Genomic DNA, 21,500 nt, shown 5'->3' with positions numbered 1-21,500 from the left:
TACAATAGATAACCACCACCCCCACCAAGAAAATAGCATACTTAATAACAGAGGGAAATAATTACCTATTTATGCCAAGACCTTTTTTTTTTTTTTCTTCAGAAACATCCATACATTTTAGAATTTATCTGCAACTTTGATGAGCAGGAATTGGCTTGGACAAGCACTAGCTCTTGCTGAACAAGTACCATTTGAGATTATCCACAGCTGTGAAAAAAACCTCACATCTCTCCTAATGATGAATGTATGAGACTACCAGACAAAATGTTACCTTTACCTCATATGAAATTTCTTGGACTAACGGACTCTGTTACTCAAACAACATTTAGATCTAAACTCACATACAGTTTACCATTGATGTGAAAATTATAACCTTGAACAAACACAAAGATTTTATAAATAATTTGTTTTCTGCAGAAGGACACAATTTAACATGATCAAAGTTGAAAAAACTATACTGGATTGTTTTCTGCTTAGCATTTATGTTCTAACATGACGATCTATCTTTAATTAAGTCCATGTTTAACTAACTCTACTGAGAGAGACTTTTTTTCCTCATCAGTTTTGAGGTACTTCACTAGGAGTGCAAAAGATCAGAAAATTACTTTGTGAAGTTATTTGCTTTCATTCCCTGCCCAAAAGGCCTGTCATACATTTCTGGATTAAGATGAGGGTTCACTAAAAATCTTTTTAATTTTTTTTTTTTAACCAAGTACCTCAAATATGCATTAACAGATTCATATAAATACACAAGATTTAAGTATCTTTCATTTCTACTTTACAGGTAGTCTTCTGTTTTTATTCCCAGACAATAAGAAGATTACGAGAATAATTTAACATTTTGTTTGTTCACACACATTTTGGCAGCGGCTGAACACGTGTCCTACAGCTCCAAATGAGACAGAAAGACACAATAAATACAACACGGTTTTGTCTTGAAATGCCTAGATGAGTAGCAGCTCAGAATATACTGCAACTTTGTTCTATGGACAGAGCTGCCTTCTTTTAGACACTACTAGCACTAGTTCTCAGAAAAGCAGGACAAGGATAGTTATTTGCAAAGTTGACCAAAGGAGTCAGAGATTTTGCTAGTGCTCAAAGACAGCTGGGTACACTTGTGAAGCACTGAGCAGAAAAGCCGTTTCAGGAGGTGACCTGTGACAGAATGAAGTAACTCCCCCCCACTAAAGCCTACCCAATGCACAAGAACCCAAGCCCGTGGCTTGTGGCACAGAGCTCATTCTACACTTTCCTTAGGCATAAAGCAAAACAAAAGCAGTTCTTATCAGCGTGATGAGTGTATCACTGAGTCAGAGCTGAGCAGGTCTTCGTTTGGCGTCAAGAGTCTAAATTTTGTGTGAACTAATGACTCACCTGGATCCACAGAGGATTACTCCACTCACTCCCACTCTTAAAAGCCTTTTCTTTCATTATTCCAGCTAGTCTGTACCCAAAACCAGTCTCACCTGAAAGCGTGGATACTTTTCGAATCAAACCATCTTGTTTGCGTGTCAGTAAGTTCTTCTGTCCAATAAGTTTATCTGCCTGATCAGTCAATCCTTGGATTTCTTCATAGGCCTAGAAAAGCATCAAGGAACTGATTTATAAACCAACGATGCACAAAATAATAATTTTCCTTCCCAGAAACCTTCACAAAATTTATTTAGACATTTTCATCATCTTGAGAAACTAGGACTCAGAGGAAGCATGTGAAGTACCGTGTAACGCCACCTTTCCCTAAATGCAAGCTGAAAAGTGATAAACATGTTGTTCGTCCTTCCTCCAAAGTTATTTTAAAGAAAAAAACCCCAACTTTTATCCCGCAATTTCAAGGTATAGCTGATAAGCATAATTATGTATCTACAACTTATGTTTTGTTTCCTGTCATTTACATCGTTACAATTAAGTTTTTAATGTCAGTATAGCACTTAATGAAATGCTATCTTCTCCTGCATTAAAAAAAAGTAAGCCTTCAATGTATTTCAAAATTGCCTGATGTACATAGTAAACTGCTAAGGAATTGAGACATAATCTTCCATGGTTAAATTCACAAAGAATACAACAAGGAGAAGATTAATCTGAAAATGTGCATCTGTATCATCAAGATTAAGCTGTCAGGAATACAGATTCTTTCAGATACGGTTTTATTCTAGAGAGTCCTGTAAAGGTGACAGAAGTTCTCTATTCACACTATCACTGGGACTCACTCAAAGAGTTCATACAAGCCTAACCACTCTGTCCAGATCAAATGATTCTCCTCCTCACTTAAGCTTCAAAATACTTACTTGCTTGAGAATGTAGCATTTGGAGACCTTGGGAAGGTTGTGTAACCCCAGAGCTCTCTTCAACTTTTCAAAGAGATCTCTCATTTCATTGCGTCGCCGGCGTTCATTTGCTGTGTGTGTCTGGCGGTAATGAGCAAAGGCTTCTGCCTCAGTCTTCAGCTTTCTGTTCCAGAATCGATGTTTCCGCTGGAGAAGTAACCGTATTGACCAGTTTAAATAAAAAAGAGGAAATATAATGGCAAACAATGTTCAAAGGCATGCCTGATTAACAAGGTTTCTACAGACACCTAAAGATTTCACGTCACGCTATTCTGCTATTATGTCCTCATGAAAGTTCAGTGTCAGAAGCACAGGCAATAAGCACGAAATGCTGCTCAACAAGAAATGACCAAAACAATCACATCAACCCTACTAAAGGAAAAGATCATGAGCAGTCCCTTCTATTCATAAGCTTTTATTTTTTGCAATACCAGGCTACTTAGGTAAACCATAGGATTACAGCAAAATCACGCATGTTTGAGCCAAATTTTTCTTGTTGTTTGTCAAAAAAGTCTACTAATGAATGAAACAATCACATCAAATATGGAACGCTTGAATTTCTCCCTGGAGTTAAACTAGCTTGATTTCTATTTTGTTTCATGGGTACATACAGGTTGGGGCCAAGAGACATTGTAGGTAAGAATGCAAAAGACAGCATTGAAACTTATCACCCCAGACATCTACCAATAAACAGAAAGTGTTGAAGACAGGCTTTGATTTGAATTTGCTTAAGTTTCCAGAAAGGTTGACAGGCGATAAACATAATTACTAATCTCTACAGATTTGAAGGTTTGTTATTTCATCATTACTCTTTACAGGTTTTGTACAATTACACTATTTATTTCATGATGAAGTAATGCTTAAGTAGTAGTATTAATGCATTTTTTTACATCATTTTAGGTCTGCTCCAAACCCCAGTGAATCAGTGGAAAGACTCCTCAGGTCTAGTGATACTATTTCTGAGCATGCTGGCCTTAGGAGGAATCTGAAGACTGTCTCCTGACACCTGGCTCTTGACATCCATTTTGCCCTTGCAGGTACACTGAGCACAGTAAGGCTGCAACTACATCTGCTTCAGTGTTGGGCATTAGGTTCCTTTCAGGGAAGGGCCTCACACTGTGACTTCCAAGGGCAGAGAGAAGAATATGGAGAAGACGAGGCAGGCAGAACATCCTGGAACCCATCTCCCTCTCAGGAAAAGCATACGTACCAGTCTGCTCTCATGTGTAAGACATACACCAGGCTCACGTCCCACCCCGCCCCAGCAGGTAGCTCTAGATCTGACATCAAGTACCTCACAGATAGTTATCATGGACAGTTAGTGAAACTGGCTTCAAAGCCACCCTAAAATGCAGCATAAGCTTCAGAAAGATTGCAATGAGTTTTGGTTTGAAAGGATTCTGCATTATCTTTAACTTGCCTAAATACATATTAAACTATTGTTTTCAGAAAGTCTTTGCCCAGTGCTGTGCCTATATAATCCTACATACCGTCTTCTCCAACACATGAAAACATTTCTCAGTTGTTCATTATTTTGTGTGTGCTGTAAAAATTATTTATGCCAAGAACACAAAACCTAAGCAAACGTACTAATAAATAAAAGGCAGATATTCCTCCTGTACATAAAGCTGAATCTGAAACCCACTGGTGCCTGCAGCAGTCCTTTTTCTTTAATGAGATTTGGACTGAGCCCCTTCCCCCCCCATATACACATTTGGTTTCTTGCATTTAATCATAAATATATGGAAGGTAGATAAATCGCATTAAGAGTTGCCCTTGAGATGAAAGTTTATCTTTAAAACGGAGGTGTGATACCAAAAGGAAAGAGGAGAGCAAACATATACCTTCGTAGGTTTTTCTGATAATTTTTCATCCGAAGAATTACGAGCATGGTATCTGGAAGAAAGGTAAAAAGTTTTTCCCAACACTACTCATCTCATGCACTCTATCCTCATTAACTACATTCCAACAGGCTAGAATGGCTCATTTTTATCCCCTGAAATTAACTCTTCCTTGTTTAACTACATGAAAGCAGGATACGGTTGAGCTTTCTCAAGGAACTGAACTCTACCTACAATGCCATCATCCTGGAAAAAACTGAGCTGTTCTGAAAGCTGTAAAATTATCCCATAGCGCAAAACACAAACTATTTCACTATAAATTCAGCCTGTGACTGCTAGCTGCAGAAAGTAATTTTTTTAACTATGCTTTGGTTCTTTTTTGAAAAAAAGACCCACACAGATTCAATACAGATGGCAGAGCAATCCCGCCCCCACCAAGAACAGCCAACCCAAATCCTCACATTTATTACTATCCTAATATATAACAACAGCTTTCTCATATCTTGGGAGCTTCAAGAAAACAAAAGAACAATACACATTTGAAAGAATTATTTTTTTACAAAATATGACATCTGTTTTTCTCTCTCACTGAAAGATCTTCACAATTTTATAGCAAAATCATCATCTAAGGATAAAAGTTAAGCTCTATCTTTGAAGGAAAAAAAACCAGAAACTATCTGGGAGGTATATAATATCAAAGTTTCTACAAAAAAAATTCTTCAAACAAAAAGAACTAAGGATGCAACGTTCCCCATTCTTTTGTTTGGTGCAACTGAGAAAGAGCCATGACCATCTTTACATTCTCAAGTAAACCATGTTTTCACTTTGCATTTTGTTGTTATAAATGCAAGGGCAGCAACAATAACAAAAAACAAAAGGCAGCCAAGCTATCCAACCATGGCAGACTATCTGTAAATAAGAAAATACTTTCTTCACTTGGGCAATGGGCCCAAAGACAAAGCTTTCATTTACAGGATTAGGGATTAAGCCAATGACTGCTCCTGCCTAAAAATAACAAGTCCACCAGCAAGAATAAACAAAGCTTGCAAAATCACATTTAAAACAAAGATGACCCTGCTCATATTCAGTTTGCAGGAAGGGAGGCAATTCACTCATAATAATGTTACATTACAAGATACACATCCTCATGAACAAATTAATTAGAAGGCAGGGGAAAAAACAAAAAAAGGCTAACACACCTTGAATCTACTCTTAGTTCTGACAGCCCCGTCCTCACAGACACTGGGAAGCACCAGTGCTCAGGAAGACCTGATACGAGCCTTGCTTTATCTTACCATCACATTAAACCTGCTGTTTAATGAGTTCGTTCAACGCCAGCTCATCAATAAAATATAAAACTGTAGTGCTCTCCAAGGATGCTTACTTCTGCTTGGAAGGTCGGATATTAGCAGCTGTGGCCTTCAGACGGGCAATGTTAATCTTCTCTGAAAGCTCCTCCACGGTCTCAATGTCCACCTGCTCGTCATCCTCACTGTATTCACACGCATCCTGGAACAGTTTTTGTTTTGTTTTTTAAAATGAGTATCTACTTAGCAATAGAGCTCAGGCCAAAACAGTTTCACTTCAGTCTCAAAAGAGATTACATTAGAACATTAAGAATCATTAAAGAATCAACATCTCCAGCTACACTGGACAATAAACAGTGCTGTGCAGGTGGTTATTACTGTCACCTCAAGGAATTCCTCCCACTAGCAACTCTGCAAAATGAATTTTGGTAAGGGCAAAACCCATCTCTGTCATTTATGCTTTTACTATGGGTGAGATTAAAAGCTTTCACAGGGCAGAGCTTTCCTGCCTCCATTTTCAAATAAGATTAAACTGCCTTTACAACCCACTACTGTAGACTCTTGCTAACTAACATTTTTTGGACACAAATTGAGATAGTTATCACCTTGGTAATGGTGTCTCATACCTAAGATAGCAACAGTCAGAACATTGTACAACCAGGCTTCTTTGGGTCATATAGTAAACTGCTTCCATGATGAAGAGTATGGTTTTGGCTCTTTCCAAAACGCTGCCCAATAATTATTTTAACTATTTATTATATTCTGAAGAGTACTTTTTCTCCATGCTTGCCTGACCAAGAAACCTTGCTACCATCTGTGAAGATAAAAAGAGAACAACTGTAGTGCTGTAGCAACTACAAGAGTTAAATATCAATCCTCTGGCCATTTGTAATATCAGGTGATTCCCCTCCCTCCCCCCAACAAAACAAGCCTTATTCAAGCAATTTTTTGTATTACTGTTTTTATTGAAGATTTTATAATATAATCTTCGGTCTGCTTACAGAATGCAGAACTCTTTCTCCTCCTTAACTAAGAAAAAGTAATTATACTTCCATTCTGTACTCTATTTCACCCAGTTCCCTGAACTAACCCAATCTTGTCCTCCTCCTATTCTTCTCTTCTGTCCTTCCTTCCTTCTCTTTGTCCTTTTCTTTCTTTTTGAGGAGCTGCAATCTCCTTCTCTGAACTGAATACTTACCTGAAATTGATGCAAACAGTTAATCACAAAACACACTAAGTGCAGAACAGGAAAATAAAGCAATGTGCAATACTGGATCAGTAAGTGGCCTCTAATAAATGCTTTTCATGGTATTGATTATTTAAAATTGTCTGCAACTCACACTGCTGTTTTAAGAAACTCTGATTAGAAAGGAGAAAGTGTTGCACTTACTCATCTGACCACAGATTAGGCTATATACAGCACTATAATGAAAACAAACAGCAGCAGCCTAAATTACTACACAAGCATAACTAACAAGTGGTTAGGAATACGCATTTCCAACCATCAGTCATGAAATTTACACCTGTGAAATTTTCAACTACGATCATTTAAAGGGACTCAATTTATAACTAGACAGTAAATCTTAGCTGGTAATTTCCTTCTGACAGAGAAGCAGGATCTCTAATAACCTAATGTTTGATGCAGTATTTGGCTTCTTCATACTGACTAAACACAACCTTTTCTAAACCAAAAAAAGAACACTACCACAACCCCGAAACCCACAACTCGCAGCAGGGCTATCTAAATTTCAAAGAACCACATAAAAATTGCCACCTTAGTTACTGATACCACAGAGTGACCACCATTGTGCATCATGCTGCCACATAAAATTATCAGTATTTTTTAAACCTTGTGTAATACATCATCTACCATGGCTGTGTGTTTGAGGCTACAGAAAACTGAAAACAGAATCAGTATGAAAAATTAAGCAAGTTTGCCCTCCTTTACTAAAGGCTACACTGGGGATATAACCTTTGTAAACTATAGCAATGTAAACTTTGTAACAATGCAGCCTTTAGTAAAGTATACAGTGAGTATATGTATGTGTGTACAAATAAGAAAAAGGGCATATATAAAGAAGTGTATATATAGTACATATATTTTAGTGTCCACAAACACACACGCGCGCAATATAGCCTGAGGAATCTTCCAGTCTTAAGAAGAATGAAATCACGTAGCATCCTCCCCACCAGGAAACCACTCTCAAATATTCCCAGGTCTTCCATCACCTTCCATTCATGTCATGAGGGGTCCTACAAAGTGTGGGTAGTATAGATTCTGTGTAGAAAGAGGTATAAACTTATAAACTACTGACTTGCAAGGAAGCTGATTCCTCCTCCTGTACTATGAAGTATCAAGATATTACTCTGAAACAAAGAAAAGTGAGGGTCAGGTTATCAGCTATAGCTGCTAGATCTGAACAGAAAAGCATCCTTACTTCTACAAGTTGCTATGTACACTCCCATGTTATCTACTATCTCTATGCTTGTAAAAAGTGATGTCTTTTGAAAAACAAAGAGAAGAGCAAGGAGAGTGACCTTAGATGAGAAATTACTAGCCTTGGAGAACAATCTCACTCTTTATTTCAAAGATGTTTTTAATATGCACTGACTTTAAAGACACTATTCTTCTCTGCCCAGGGAAGCAGCTCTGATCTCTGGTGAATTCTATATTTGGAAAGGAGATAAATAAGTTATTCTACTAACTAACTTCTGGGGTTTCTTGCAGCTTTCCTTTGGAGCAGCTATGAATCTGTATTATTCCATGACGGTTCTTGTTATGAGTATAAAGAGCAGCATAGAGGTAAAACAAATTCTCATCTGACTTTGAAAGTATGGTACTGGCACTGGCAGGAACTTAAGGAAGTACTGTTTCTGTCTCTGCATGAAAGCCCATAAAATCCTTATTTGTTCCATCTTGTAAATATTCTCCCACAAAGCAAGACTCATTAATGTTGGGACCAGGTACAGCACAGAGAAAATTAACTGTCATTACCAAGGAAGCAGTACATCGCTTTGAACCTGACAGGCTGGTCAGGAGCTACATGTCACCACTGGTTCCCAAGACAGCAGGAGAATGAAAATGAGGACATACCAGGTCCCTGAGACCCTGGTGAGGTGGAACCAAACACTGCTTGCAGTCTACATCCAGACCACACAGGCAGGGGCTACTGAAACTGTGAAAAAGTTAAGACTACATTGCATTTCAGCACAGGTATTTCAGCAACTTTCAAACACTGCCTGTGAACAGTACACAGCTTTGCTTCCTGTTGAGCGGCGCTATATGCTTACAGAAACTTAAGTTCTACTATATAAAATCTCACTTTAAGAATATTACTTATGCCAACAGCCAGCAATTTTTCAACAACTCCTCCTCGCACTTGCTTTACTTGTTACAGACTCTGTCAAGATCCAGTTTTAATGAACAGAAGCAACTTTTTGGATGCATTTTTTTATCAAGTCATTTTGTTCTTAAGACATCAGATGCATCCAAGTTGCCTTCAAGTCAATTCTGTAGCTTCCCCATTGAGAAGCAGAGACTGACCCATTTGCACAAGGTCACAGAAAGGCAGGAAAATCAAAAACACAACTGAAGATTTCTAAATCCTCTAGAAGTCCTTAACTGGTATGCCAGAGTTCACAGAGTGAACTAGAGGATGTACTAGAGGACCCAGAGTGCTGAAATTCCAAGAATTCTTCTTCAGCTGAGGAGAACATAAGCTTGAATCTGAAATTCAAGTCCACTAACTGGTAACAGTAGAGGGAAGGGAAAGCAAAAGAAAAGAAAAGAAATCAAAATTACACCATCTCCCCAGACGCAGACCTTTTGTTGAGCTACAACAGGTGATGTAAATGTAGCATAGCTGCTTCCACAGCCTTTTTTTAATCCTCTCCAGGGCCTGATTAGAGAAGGAGAAGCATCATAAAGCCAGAAGAAAAAAAACCTGGCTGAACAAAAATTATTTAAACAAAGATACTATTTAAATTACAGAACTACTGAATAGATAAATGCTATTATGTTGAAAATATTACATGTGCAAGAGGTATAGGGTTATGTAATTTTAATAGGTCGCATCTTTATGACAACATAGTTGCATGTCATTATACATAAAGCACTTCTCATTGTTGCCTGCTCTCCTGGCTCATCCATAAAGGCTCCTTGATGCTGAAGCCTGATATTTTCTCTAGTTCTTCTGTTTTATATGGTATCACTGCTGTGATTCCACATGCAAAAGATGCACACTGTTTTTCTTCAGTCTAAAACTACAGTCTAAACTGCAGTTGGACATCACTACACTGCAGGGAAGGGGGACATGCAGGGTAATTCAAAAGATGCTACAATCCAGAGAGTATGTGTCGGGGGGAAACCCAGGAAATCAGCTTTCTGTAGAAACACTATCATGGTAAAGCTTTTGAGTGCTAGCAAGTTACAATGGGCTAACCTAAGGATTGGTAACAACTATCCAGCTAGAGGTGTTCACGTGGTGGAACGTTCTACATGCTAGCATACTAGAAAAATGGTATTTAATATCTGAGACGTGACATCTTTTTCATGAAAGATGAGGAAAAAAATGGAAGTAAAAACTCTGCACTGCCCACCAAGAACTTCACATCTCTAGGTTTACAAATCCTGAATGTGGACATATGTAAACAAAAGCCATTACTTTTTTCATCCTTACATCTAACAACAAAGGGAAAAATGCTTCAGGACGGTAAATCTTTCCTCTCTACCTCTGACTTCCAAACAGGTAAAACAGCACAATCGTGAAGATCATCAGAAGTAAGTCCACTGAAGTTTCTGCCATAAGAATTGCTTTTCTGATGCAAGTACTGCCAACCCATCATAGACTGAACCCTATTAATAGCTTAGTGTGACTTCTTGTTGGTGCAAAACTTTTAAAATATTTGTGGAAGCCCTACCTTTCCAGCATCAGTTTTTCCACAGGTCCTGTAGTTACAAAACTTCTAAATGCCTTTGAGCTTGTAAGAGTAAAATACCTTAAGGAATGGAAACACAAGAGGAACAATGCCGCACTACAACACATTCCAAAGTTGCTACAGAAATGTCAGTGCTTTTCCCTCTCAGCATTTCAACACCTGTTTCTAAGCACTCTCCTCTTACTTCTATCTGTCCATTCCTGGCAGCCTACACCCCTATTGCTGGTTCCTGAAGAGCAAATTGCCTGATGGCAGAGGGTCTTCAGTGACAGTGCTGAGAAAGGAGGAGGGTAGATGGCAACGGATGTCGTTAGATATTACCCAAGCAAATGCCTCATTTCTGGACCTGCCTTCTATGCTACAATGTCTGCAGATTTCACACATGGCCTGTACCAAAAGCTCAGAACATGCGAGAGGTTGTTAGAACTTATATCATCCACAAAATACGTCACTTGCACTTTTTATTAAACTTACGATGTTGTAATAATTCATAATAGCTCCTTATCATTTTAATGTTCAGCTCAGAGAAAAAACTATTGAAAAATATGTTTTAACAACATTTAAAATAAATAACTTGCCAGACACGGAAACTATGTTTAGACTACTAAGTTAAATGGGACCACGGAACTCTATCTGTAGTATTAAAATACTAGAACAACCCACGGTTTTGGCTTAAGCTAACAAGCACTCGTGAACAATTCACAGACACAGTCTGTGACAGCCCAGGCCAAGCAGTCATTCTCAACAGGAATTTTGTGTGCAATCATCATGCCTTGGAGACCAAGCGTTTAACATCACGCTCCACACCATTGCACTTGAATTTTTTCAGACAACAGGGCCTGATAATGATTAGTTCGCTTACACAGATATTCTCAGAACGTTTTATTCATATCACCAAACCCAAGGCAATCAACTCTAAGGTTCTCTTGATGCAATTCAGGGTAGGAAATGCAAAGGGCAAAGATACCATCTTGGGAAGCTTCTCACTTTTTGTTGAGTAGAGGAGGAGTCTACAAGAGCCTCTTAAGTCAAGTACGCAAAGTTAGCACAAGGTAAGAAGATCATCTGAAAGAGCATCAATGTGTAAAATTAAGAACGTAGTCATTGCTGCAATGAGAACCAGTGTGGGGAATGTACTAAAAAAGAAACAGTAATAGCTACTGCAGGTAATTAGCAATCATCCTGACTCTCACTGGAGTTTTCTGGGGTTTTTAATGGCTGTTTCCTGAGTAATTAAAACCAGTCCATATTCCAAACTAGTAGTGAAAGAGTTGTCATTAGCATTTCCACTAAACGAAAGTATCAGTGGACATGCGTGTACACTTTGCTTCTATGTATTCACTAACTTAATGAAACAGATAAACATCCTCTAGTAGTCTATATGATCTGACTTCGTCCAGTCTGACAAACAATACCAGTGCAGCCTGTCTTGTAACCACTATGCTGAGAAAAAGAGTACATCCCAGTGAAAAATAACAAAGACGTACATATTTAGATTTAAAGCTGAATTCTCCATTACGCATTGACATGCTAACTTAACTTGCAGGCAGCAGACCAAGAAGTCATCCAAATTCCAGACAGGTTTTTACAGTCCTCTGAGATCTCATTCCTCAGTCGTACTGCTCTAGAACCAAAGCTAGCTTACTCATGTTTGTGTGAGCTTATGGAGAAGATATACCCTTTTATGGCTTACCAAACCGTATTAGTCAAAACCTGCATAGTAAGTTTCTTCCAAAACAAACATTTCTTATAATCTCTGATAATTTTTTTTTTGTTTCACCATCCTTTTGCAGGACAAAAGAAAATACATCTTTAAAACATCAACCCTGATAACAGGCCACTCTGTGACCTAGACATTATATTACCCCTTGGCTTACCAACGGATTCCTAAGACTACCTTGTCTGGAAAGTTTAATTGGGCATCAGGCACAAATTAACTGTGGTTCTCAAAACTTAATGATAACTCTGCTGAAGTTCTTGAAGGATACACAGGAGTTATCAAACAGTCACTCTCCGACTCAAGACAAGACAGCAACAGCTCAGCTTTCAGCTTGAAAGAACTTCAAAAAATTAAATCTACTTTCAGTTTCCTCACCTTCATGCAGCTGAATCCTATCATCTTGCCTGAGAATAGCAAACTGGAATATGAACCAATTATAGTCAATTTTTCTGGAAGTTAAATAGATTCTCTAAAAGCCAGGGTCACTGACTTAATTGAGTTACTCTGGATAGGGTTAGAAGAAAAAGAAGTCTAATTTGGTTTTCAACTGCTAGAGGACTACATTAACACAAAAGGGCTAAAAAACCTATATAGTTTCAAATCCCTGAAGACACTAACACAATCTCTCATACTGTTAATTTGTTTGTTCTTCAATTCTTCTCCAGTTTAACTTTTCTCTTTCCACTTCTTTCTCATCCCAAAACAGCTACCTTATTTCTTATGTCCATTTGACTGACTCACAAAACTACAACTTCATAAATTTTACGTTAACTGCCCTGTTTCTTAAGTCACATACTGATATAGAAAAAGTACATCAAGGAGTTACACATGGGCTTATTTAATTTTTGGGTGAAACTTGATGGAAATGAGCATTAAAATCTAAACATATCTTAATTATACTAACCATAATGTTTTACCCTTATTCTGTGACTTCCAGAGCAATTTGTTTTCTATCAAATATGGAATGACGGCTTTCACATACTACTTAAATGTATTACTAAATTTCAAGAGGAATGTAAGGAGAGACTCAAGTATTCCTTCCAGAAATAAGTGTTAACTGAGGGCTACAAAAATTAAGTAGAAAGAAACAGCTTAAAGTAACAGGAATACTGGATTGGCTACTACATTTTAGGATCATAAGTCATATTACAAAGATCCAAGATGCTTGAGTAAATACTGGAGGAAGACAGCATGCAGTGGTTCTATTATAGCTTGATCAATATAACTCCCATTATCTGAAAAATGGACAATTTCTAAAAGGCCGCTACAGTGCTACCTATTACAAAAAGCATGCAACTAAGAAGAAATAAAAGACATTTCCAGTTGGAATCCCAATCTAGACTTTCTAAAGAAACTGAAGTCCAGAACACAAACATTATATTGTGTTTTTCAAATCCAGGGGTTGTGACATGTTAGTTGGTCAACCAAAAAAAAAAAAAAAAAAATCCCTTCATAAATAGTTAAATGCTTACCACTTTTTCCACATCTACTTCCTCTTCACTTGGGAAGTCAGAAGCACCATCTAGCATCTCATCAGCAGAATCATCAGTTTTTTCATCCTCTTCATCCTCCTCATCATCTTCCTCTTCTTCCTCTTCCATATCATCAGAAGTTATATCAATAGTGGGCATGTAACCCTTGTTGTGATGTCCAGCTTCCTGTGACTTCTGTTCTGGTGTCAGGAAGTCACTTTTCTCAGATGACTCAGCTTTGTTATTCGCCTCGCTTTTATTTTCTAAAGTCGGTACAATGCTAGATATTTTGCTCCAAGAACTGTTGACGTGCGTTACAATATCATGACCTCTTTTCATTTCTTCCTGAGAATCAAAAGCATCTTGTTCTTTGTTGTTGCTGCCTTCCTGCCTAGCTGTGTTTCCTTTGCCTTCCTTAGTATTGACTGTATGCTCTTCTCCTGAAGTATTACCCTGCTCTTTTACAGAACTGATCTCAGACTTATTTTCTTTTTTCTCTCTTTTGCCTTCTGCTTCTGCAGAGCCCTTCCTTTCTCTATCTGGCTGCACAGCATCACCTTGGCATTCTTGTTTGTTCTGAGACAGTTCAGTCCCTCTCTGTTCCTTCTTATTCTCCAGCTGTCTATCTTGCTCTTGTTGACTCTGTGACTGCCCCGAACTTGCCTTGTTGTCCTCCTTTATCTGTGTCTGTACATCTCCTTCCTGCTCTTTTACTGGTTTCTCTTTCTTTTCAGCACGTATTTGTTCCTTCCCATGGTTCTTCAACTGTGCAATCTCCTGATTCTCAAGATGTGTATTACCCAGAGGAGCAACTGCACACTGATCTGATGACCTACCAACAGTTTCAGAGTTAGTTGAAACAGCCTCTGCTACAGCTTCAGAACTGACAGAATCCTCTTTCTCCTCAGAGGCTCCTTTTTCTTCCTCATCATTTGGCTTCTCACTGATGTACGAATGGTCAGATGATATGACATCTGCAGAAACATCATGCTGAGAAGAGCAGCTATCATCACAGGAACACTCTAGCACCTTCGAGTCCTTCTCCACCATCTCTAATGTAGCAGAATTTCTATCAGGTGTGACTGTGCCAGAAGCTGACTCTTCAACGTCATTTGACTGGTTAACTGATAACTCATTTTCTTCTTGTTTCCCATCTGACACTGTGACCTCGGACTCTGTAACTTCAATGTCATCTGAGCGTGAAGCACTTCCATTCTCCTTCTGCTGAGTAGCACCCAAGTCCTCTTTCTTGCATATTTTCCTGTAATCCTTCTTCATCTGAAGAGATGCAAAATGGTGAAGAATGGAGTTTGGCACAGTCTTCTGTCCTGGGAGCTGAAGTAAAGCAAAACTACCAGATTGTAAAGGTATGAGATTAGCAGTGGTAGCTGGAAGACCACCTGAACTGCAGGTTATTTTAGACTCGGAAGCTGTTTGATTTGTCACACTGCTAGCAGAAGGAGGAGAGATCCTCAGAGTCAGTGTGCCTGCCTGTGACACAAAACTTGTTACTGAAGGAAGAAGAGAAGATGCTTGAGTGGCTAGGTTAGATGTAGGGGATAACTTGGGTCCTGCAGTTTGTACACCTGAATTGGTGGCAGGAGAAGTGGAACACACAGAAGTGGGAGACACAGGTGACTCAGGAGGCTTTGAAGGTGCAGGCAACCGGATTCCTACAACAGATCCTGTGAGGAAAACAAAACATCAACCAACACTTCCTCAAAGCAATTTTTTTCTTTTAGCATTTGATGCTGTACTAGAAGTAGCCAGCATTCTCAAGGATCACAATATATTCAGGTATTTAACCACAAGTTCTCAGTGAAAGAGCTACATAAATTACTACATAAAGACATACAAACTGTTGAAATTTTATATGGAACATCCCAATAAAATACATGAGGTGGCTACTCTAAAACTAATAGATTTAACAGTAAGTTCCAGCATTAAGCTTTTTAATCAAAAAATACAGTACATTTAAAGTCCTCTGCATTTTACTTTCCCCTTAATTGGAAAACAGGAAAATGAGGATTTTCTTAAAAAAGACTATTTAATTTACAAATCCTTTCCTTCCCTAAGAAAGACTTCCACAGAGAAAAAGTATGACAAGATTACACGATTATACCACAATCTTTTTCATCTTAATAAACTCTGCAGCATTTCAGAACTCTGTAAAACAAGGAGGAAAAATACCACCGCTGGCAACTAGTTTCTCTTGTACAGGAAAGCCCCAAACCAGAAAGGAATTCAATGAACTTTCTGACTGATTGTACTACACCTCACGCTCAAACCTCAACTAAGGCACAGGATTATTTTCTCTTCTCCCCACAATTTTGTCATCTACTGTGCTTGCTCTTGACTCTCTCTTTTCAATACCACCCTGCCTCCCTCTCCTCAAGATGCTTCTTTATCAAGGGAGAACAGAAGAAAAATTCTATTGAAAAGTAAACATGCGTATTTTGCTTATAAACATGTTTTATTTACAAATATGTACATCAGTATGCTCAACAAGCATCCTACCTATTTTCTGTCAGATACCTGCAATTTCCAACCCTGTCTTCAACTATGCACTAGAGAAACAGCTGAAAAATCAAACTAATTTTTCTTCTCACACTCCAAGGAGGAAAAAAACCAGCAATTTTGTACTGCGGTGATCTGAATATTTGCCATAAAAGCACTAACAAACCTGCAAACCACACAAAAACAGAGCAGCACACCCAATGAGACACAGATAACAGCTCATTCTTTTTAATTCCAACGAGAATTATTTTTGAATCACCAGATCAACAGAATTTCTTTTAAAGTTCTGACAGTACAATGGACATGGCTCCATTGCCACACACACAGAGGCCCTTTTACTTGCTGCATAGAACTCCCAAATTTTGGTGACTTAGCTGTTAACCGCACTTTCTGTATTTCAGACACATGGTATTTAAGTTGCAGTACATCTGAATAATTACAGTATGTTCTTCAACTATTCATGCAGAACCAAATTAGACTCTGTTCAATTAGTTCCAGCAGGGGAAAGGAGCAGAGACATTTATTATGTTAATTTCTGGGTAACACACTGATCAGTCAAGAAAGCAATAGTGGACTTTGTACCTGGATTGTGGAGCATCACTGGCTGCACACTAGGCTGGGCACCTGCAGCTCGAAACTGATGCAGAGGGACAAGCTGAATTATCTGCCCATTAGGATGTCTGAACAGGTTTACACCACCAGGGCTCCTGAGAGGCTGAAGGATCATCCTCTGCCTCTGAGCAAGCTGTGTGTTGTTCAGCGGTCGCACAGTGGGAGATGTCTGATGCACTGGAATCAGCAACAATCGAGGTCCTACGTGTTTCTCTGTTCCAGGAGACATCTTCTGGGGAGTCTTGCTTATAGCTTGTGGAGTAGCATCTTCTGAAACATTTTTAAAGTTATATAAAAATCTTATATAAAAGCTTATGAGAACAGTCTACAAATCAGGCATTATCCTTAATGAAAACAAGCACAAATATTTTGGAAACAACTGGATCTCTTTAAATTTGTTTGAAAGAATTTTTTTTTTCTCTTTTTATTCACAGAACACATATAGAACAAACCAGGCCAGAACAGTCTCTTTCATGCAGTTCCATCGATATTTCTCAGCAATGACTCAGAAGACTTCCATGTTAACAGCGAGAGAGTAATTCCATACCTACTTCTTGGACTCCATGCCAACCATGAAATTCTAGCAGTCATAGCGATAATTGTGCTATACATTTCTATAGGTCAAGAAACGATGTGAGAGTTCCAGATCACTTCATAGCAGTCACTGACCAGATAGCTACATTTTTTTCCTCCTCTACCAGCTCAGACTGGACTAAAACAAGCAACTTCAGAGATTACATTTCTTATCCTATTTTGGAAAGAAGGGCGAGGCAAGTGAATCTATATTTAAATTGGGTTCTACAGTTGCAGACTGTATTCCAGCTATGAAGGAGGCAGAATTAAAAAAAGAAGCGTTCGCAGTAATAGCCCAAAGCACCCAAGCCTTACCTCTTTTTGGATTCAGTGAAGGACTTGAATTAACTCCTGATAGTATAACTGGAACAGAGCCAGCAGAGGAAGTTGGTGTGGTCACCACAGATGTGGCTGTTGCAGTTGTTGTTAGTACAACTGTAGAAGTGGATGTTGTGACAAGAGGACAAGTAACAGTTGGTGGTGTTACTACAGTTTTAGGGAATGACGTGGTTGCTACTGGTGCAACAATCCCTGTTGCTTTTGTTATGTTCACAGTGGCAATAGGAGTGGTGGATGAGGGAGTAGTACAGGTGTTGATTCCAGGTGTTGCAGGAGCAGCTGTGACTGTAAGTGCAGGAGGAGAACAGGCAGGTTCAGTAGCTCTTGTTTGGGTGGGAGCAGTCAGAGTAGATGCTGTCACACTGGTACTTTCCACAGTAACTGTAGAAGTGGTGGTGGCTGTAGTGACCACAGGAGAGACTGTGCATTGAGCTGGAGATGGCCTTGAGGGAACCACGGGAGCGACAACCATTATTGGTGTAGGCTTGATACTGAACTTCTGTGGCCCCGACAGAGGCTGGCGTGTGCTTGCTCCAGGAATCTTCTGCTGTAGAGCTCCGGCTTTGTTCATCACAAACTGTGTGAACACACCACCAGGTGAGGGTCGGGCAGCTGCAAATAAAAACTTGCAGGTCAAAATTTTAATAGATTTCCTCTTTGCCTTTCACGAGGTGCTAGAATTGTAATTTCAGCATAACTTTGAGCTTCCATTTTCTTTATACCTTGTAATTAAATTGAAACCTTTGTGGCAGTCCTGAACATGCCTTACATATTAGAAATACGTCTGCTTTATTCCACTTCTATAGCTTTTTGTTGCATTTCTTCCTGGCCACACAAAAGAATCAGGTCTTGAATCTCAGTTCTTTATCATGAAACTATGAACAGACAATTCTAATTACAGTAACAGGAAAACAAACATCTAAGTGAAATAACAGGCTCAAACTATTTTCTAAACACCAAATTCTTCCTCTAACACCTTGTGTGATCTTCCTCTTTTCACTGCTTCTTGGTTGCCATCCCCATTCTACTGTATCCATATCTTACACCACCATGGGAGAAGGGGGCAGGAGGGAGATCAAGTTTGCCATGTCCCCTTCTCGTTGCAGTGACATTCAGGCACCTGAGGACTGCATGGGACAAATTTAACCAATGGGAAGCAATCACTATTGGGAAGATCCTTTCCCTCATCCCTTGCTCTCCAAAGGATCAGATACTGCATCTACATCACTCCAGAAGCCTACAGATGAGTATGACAGCATAGAGATTATGGAGCAAGCCCAACTTACACATTGTAGTTATTTATGCATATAGCATTTTTAACCCAGAATATGCCAGAACGCTTAAATCATATATGTAACAATCACTTCACCCATCAACGAAATGCAGCCAGCTCTTTAATATTGCATAAACACACAGAACAAGAGGTTTTATTACACTACAAGAAAAACAACACGCCCGTTTACATGGCAATGAAAATTTAGGCAGAAAGAAACAAAACAATCAATCAGAAATTAAAGTTTTGCCAGGACACAGGTAACATCCTTTTCTCTTGCAAAGCCTCTTCAGATCTTTAAACGTCTGGGAATATGTGGATGGGCACTAGATATTTTATTTTTTTTTTTAAACTCAAGCAAAATGTAATAGTTAAATATAACTTCCTCTCTTGCCATGCTGGGGTAACCATTTCAGTACCAGCTCAGACACAAGTACCATGCTTCTTCCGATACTCAAAGTGCTAAGTCCAACCCTGTTTAGCTTGTGAAATCCAATGAGATTACAGGCCAGTGTGGTTATTGGCTGCACACCTGTTGTTTCACTATTCCAGATTTGGACCATCTTGTCTTTCACTGCTGCTTCACGCATCTTTGGTGGTCACAAGAATTCCAATTGTAAGTGCAACATCATCAGAAAAGCTAACAGCGAAGAACCACAGATTAGAGTGATCCTTTACCCATTTTAAGTTAAACCGATGTTTGACGAAAAGCAATTAAAAATCACAGTAAGGAAACTCTCGAAACAAAAACCCAAGCTTAACATTCAGCGTGTCTCCATCCACTCTTCCTTGTCTCTTGAAAATATGCCCTAGTAGCATTAATAAAATAACTAGTAGTCAACATCTGTAATCTTATTCTGAAGTCAAAATATAACTTTCTGCTTTAAAGAGGTTATTTACTGCAGAGGCAGTTTAGGTAGGCAATGCAGCCAAAGGCAGCATGCACTGTTGCACAGAAATCAACAGCAATGCTGTACACTCACTTTGTACTTCAGCTTCAGGCAATTTAAAACACAGTAATAAGTTCCAACCTACCTATCTGTCTCTGTGCTGGGACATGGGTTTTCAGAGTCGTCACAGTGGGGGTTGAAGTAGTGCTGGTGGAAGATGTAGTTTTGGGAGTTGATGTTGTGGGCACCTGGACTGATGGTGTCCCAGAAGCAGCTGCTTTAGCACTGGATGCTACCTTGGAGATCACAGTACTGAGGGTTGAAATATCAAGTACTGTGGGTCGCAGCCTGCCTGTGATATAAGCTGCTAGCCGATTGGCGGGATGTAATGCCCCCATCTGTCCCAAAAGCAGTTTGGCCTGAGGATACCTTTTATCATTAACCTGAAAAAAGTGGAAAAGGGAAATTTTGTGAAAAGAATGCTAATTCACCACCTCTGGAGAGGCGTCTCACTCCATGGGACTTCCAAGTGTCCTTTTCGAAAGACATTGCAATTCAGAATGGGCATTCCTGATTTCCTTACTGCCCAGGAGACCTTCAAACAACTCTGTTATATCTTTATAATGCAGATTTTAGATGCTACTCAGACTCTCACACAGGACCAGAGTCCAAAGGAGCATGTGAAATTACTGAAATTAGACAGAGTGAAGCTAGCACTTATTTTTCCTGTTCCTTACTTAAGCTACAGTCCTGAATAAAAATGGGTTCCCAAACTTGAGGACAATTTTGGATAAAATTCTGAAACCTAATTAACACCTAGCATCACAGAAGAAAGAATACTTATGTCACATACATTGGGACAAAACTCTAAAGAGCTTGTAGAAGCTTTATCAGCTTTTTTTCTTATCCGTACTATCATTTGATACTGTAATTAAGGTATGATTAGTTGACTACAAATTCAGAGTTGTAGTGGTAACTGACTGCATGGGAGAGAAGAAACGTCTTTCTGAATGTCAGGCTTTATGCCTACTGGTCAATAGGAAGTTTTGGTAGTGTTGCATTTTACTTTCAGGTTGTTTGATAAAACCTTCTAAAAGCCAAATATATATAACACACTACTAAAAGTCCTGACTCTTTTTATTGACCAACTTTTATTAAAAGTAAGAAATCTCTCCCTTTATTTTTTTTCCCTTTCCACTAGCTTCTCTTTGTGAGGGTGCCTTATCTGCAAAGTGTCAAGAAAATAAATTTTACTCTTATTTTCTAATTCATATGCCTTCTCGAAAGTGATGTTACTATAACCACAAATATCTTTGATTGAAAAAGATCTTCATCCTAGCCCTACAGTTCCTACCACCAAGTTAGCAGCATGAATCTGCAGGGAAAGGACTTACTTTGAATTTAGGATTATGAAGTATCTTGATGAACAACGTATGTTCTGCAAAGGGGATGCAAGCTATTAGTGAAGATCAACAGTAAGCTGTAGCAAAAACTAATTTAATGTTTAAAGTTTCATTTTAAAGTTTTGTCCCAGTGTACACTTCCTCAGAAAGTATTCTTTGTGGCCTCTAACGGCCATTCATTTAGAAGTATTATCTGTCAAATGCATCTGCAGGGAGTTTTCCAAAGCACCAAAAAGATCTTGAGAGAGAGATTCTGTACTTGGGCCACCAAGACCCTAATGGCCAAAAGGA

General features: G+C 38.9%; 1 protein-coding gene across 11 annotated transcripts in view; it reads right to left on the bottom strand.

The window, feature by feature from the left end:
• MGA (MAX dimerization protein MGA) overlaps positions 1-21,500 on the bottom strand; it is a 64,502-nt gene that overhangs the window by 7,767 nt on the left and 35,235 nt on the right. For 4 of the 11 annotated variants that reach the window (XM_054825996.1, XM_054825992.1, XM_054825993.1 and 1 more), the window contains exons 14-21: positions 19,952-20,249; positions 17,620-18,255; positions 16,702-17,001; positions 13,603-15,287; positions 5,550-5,674; positions 4,169-4,220; positions 2,286-2,471; positions 1,467-1,578 (exon numbers count right to left, since the gene is read on the bottom strand). In XM_054825996.1, the coding sequence (XP_054681971.1) occupies positions 1,467-1,578; positions 2,286-2,471; positions 4,169-4,220; positions 5,550-5,674; positions 13,603-15,287; positions 16,702-17,001; positions 17,620-18,255; positions 19,952-20,249 (3,394 nt within the window). Of the gene's footprint in view, positions 1-1,466; positions 1,579-2,285; positions 2,472-4,168; positions 4,221-5,549; positions 5,675-13,602; positions 15,288-16,701; positions 17,002-17,619; positions 18,256-19,003; positions 19,557-19,951; positions 20,250-21,500 lie in introns of those variants that run through there. The other 7 variants (XM_054825995.1, XM_054825998.1, XM_054825999.1 and 4 more) reach the window with 7 other exon arrangements.

This window comes from Grus americana, chromosome 5 (genome assembly GCF_028858705.1).
Source record: "Grus americana isolate bGruAme1 chromosome 5, bGruAme1.mat, whole genome shotgun sequence".
In the NCBI taxonomy this organism is placed as follows: Eukaryota; Metazoa; Chordata; class Aves; order Gruiformes; family Gruidae; genus Grus; species Grus americana.
Note: the sequence above shows the minus strand (reverse complement) of the source record. Positions and strands in the feature narration are given on the sequence as shown.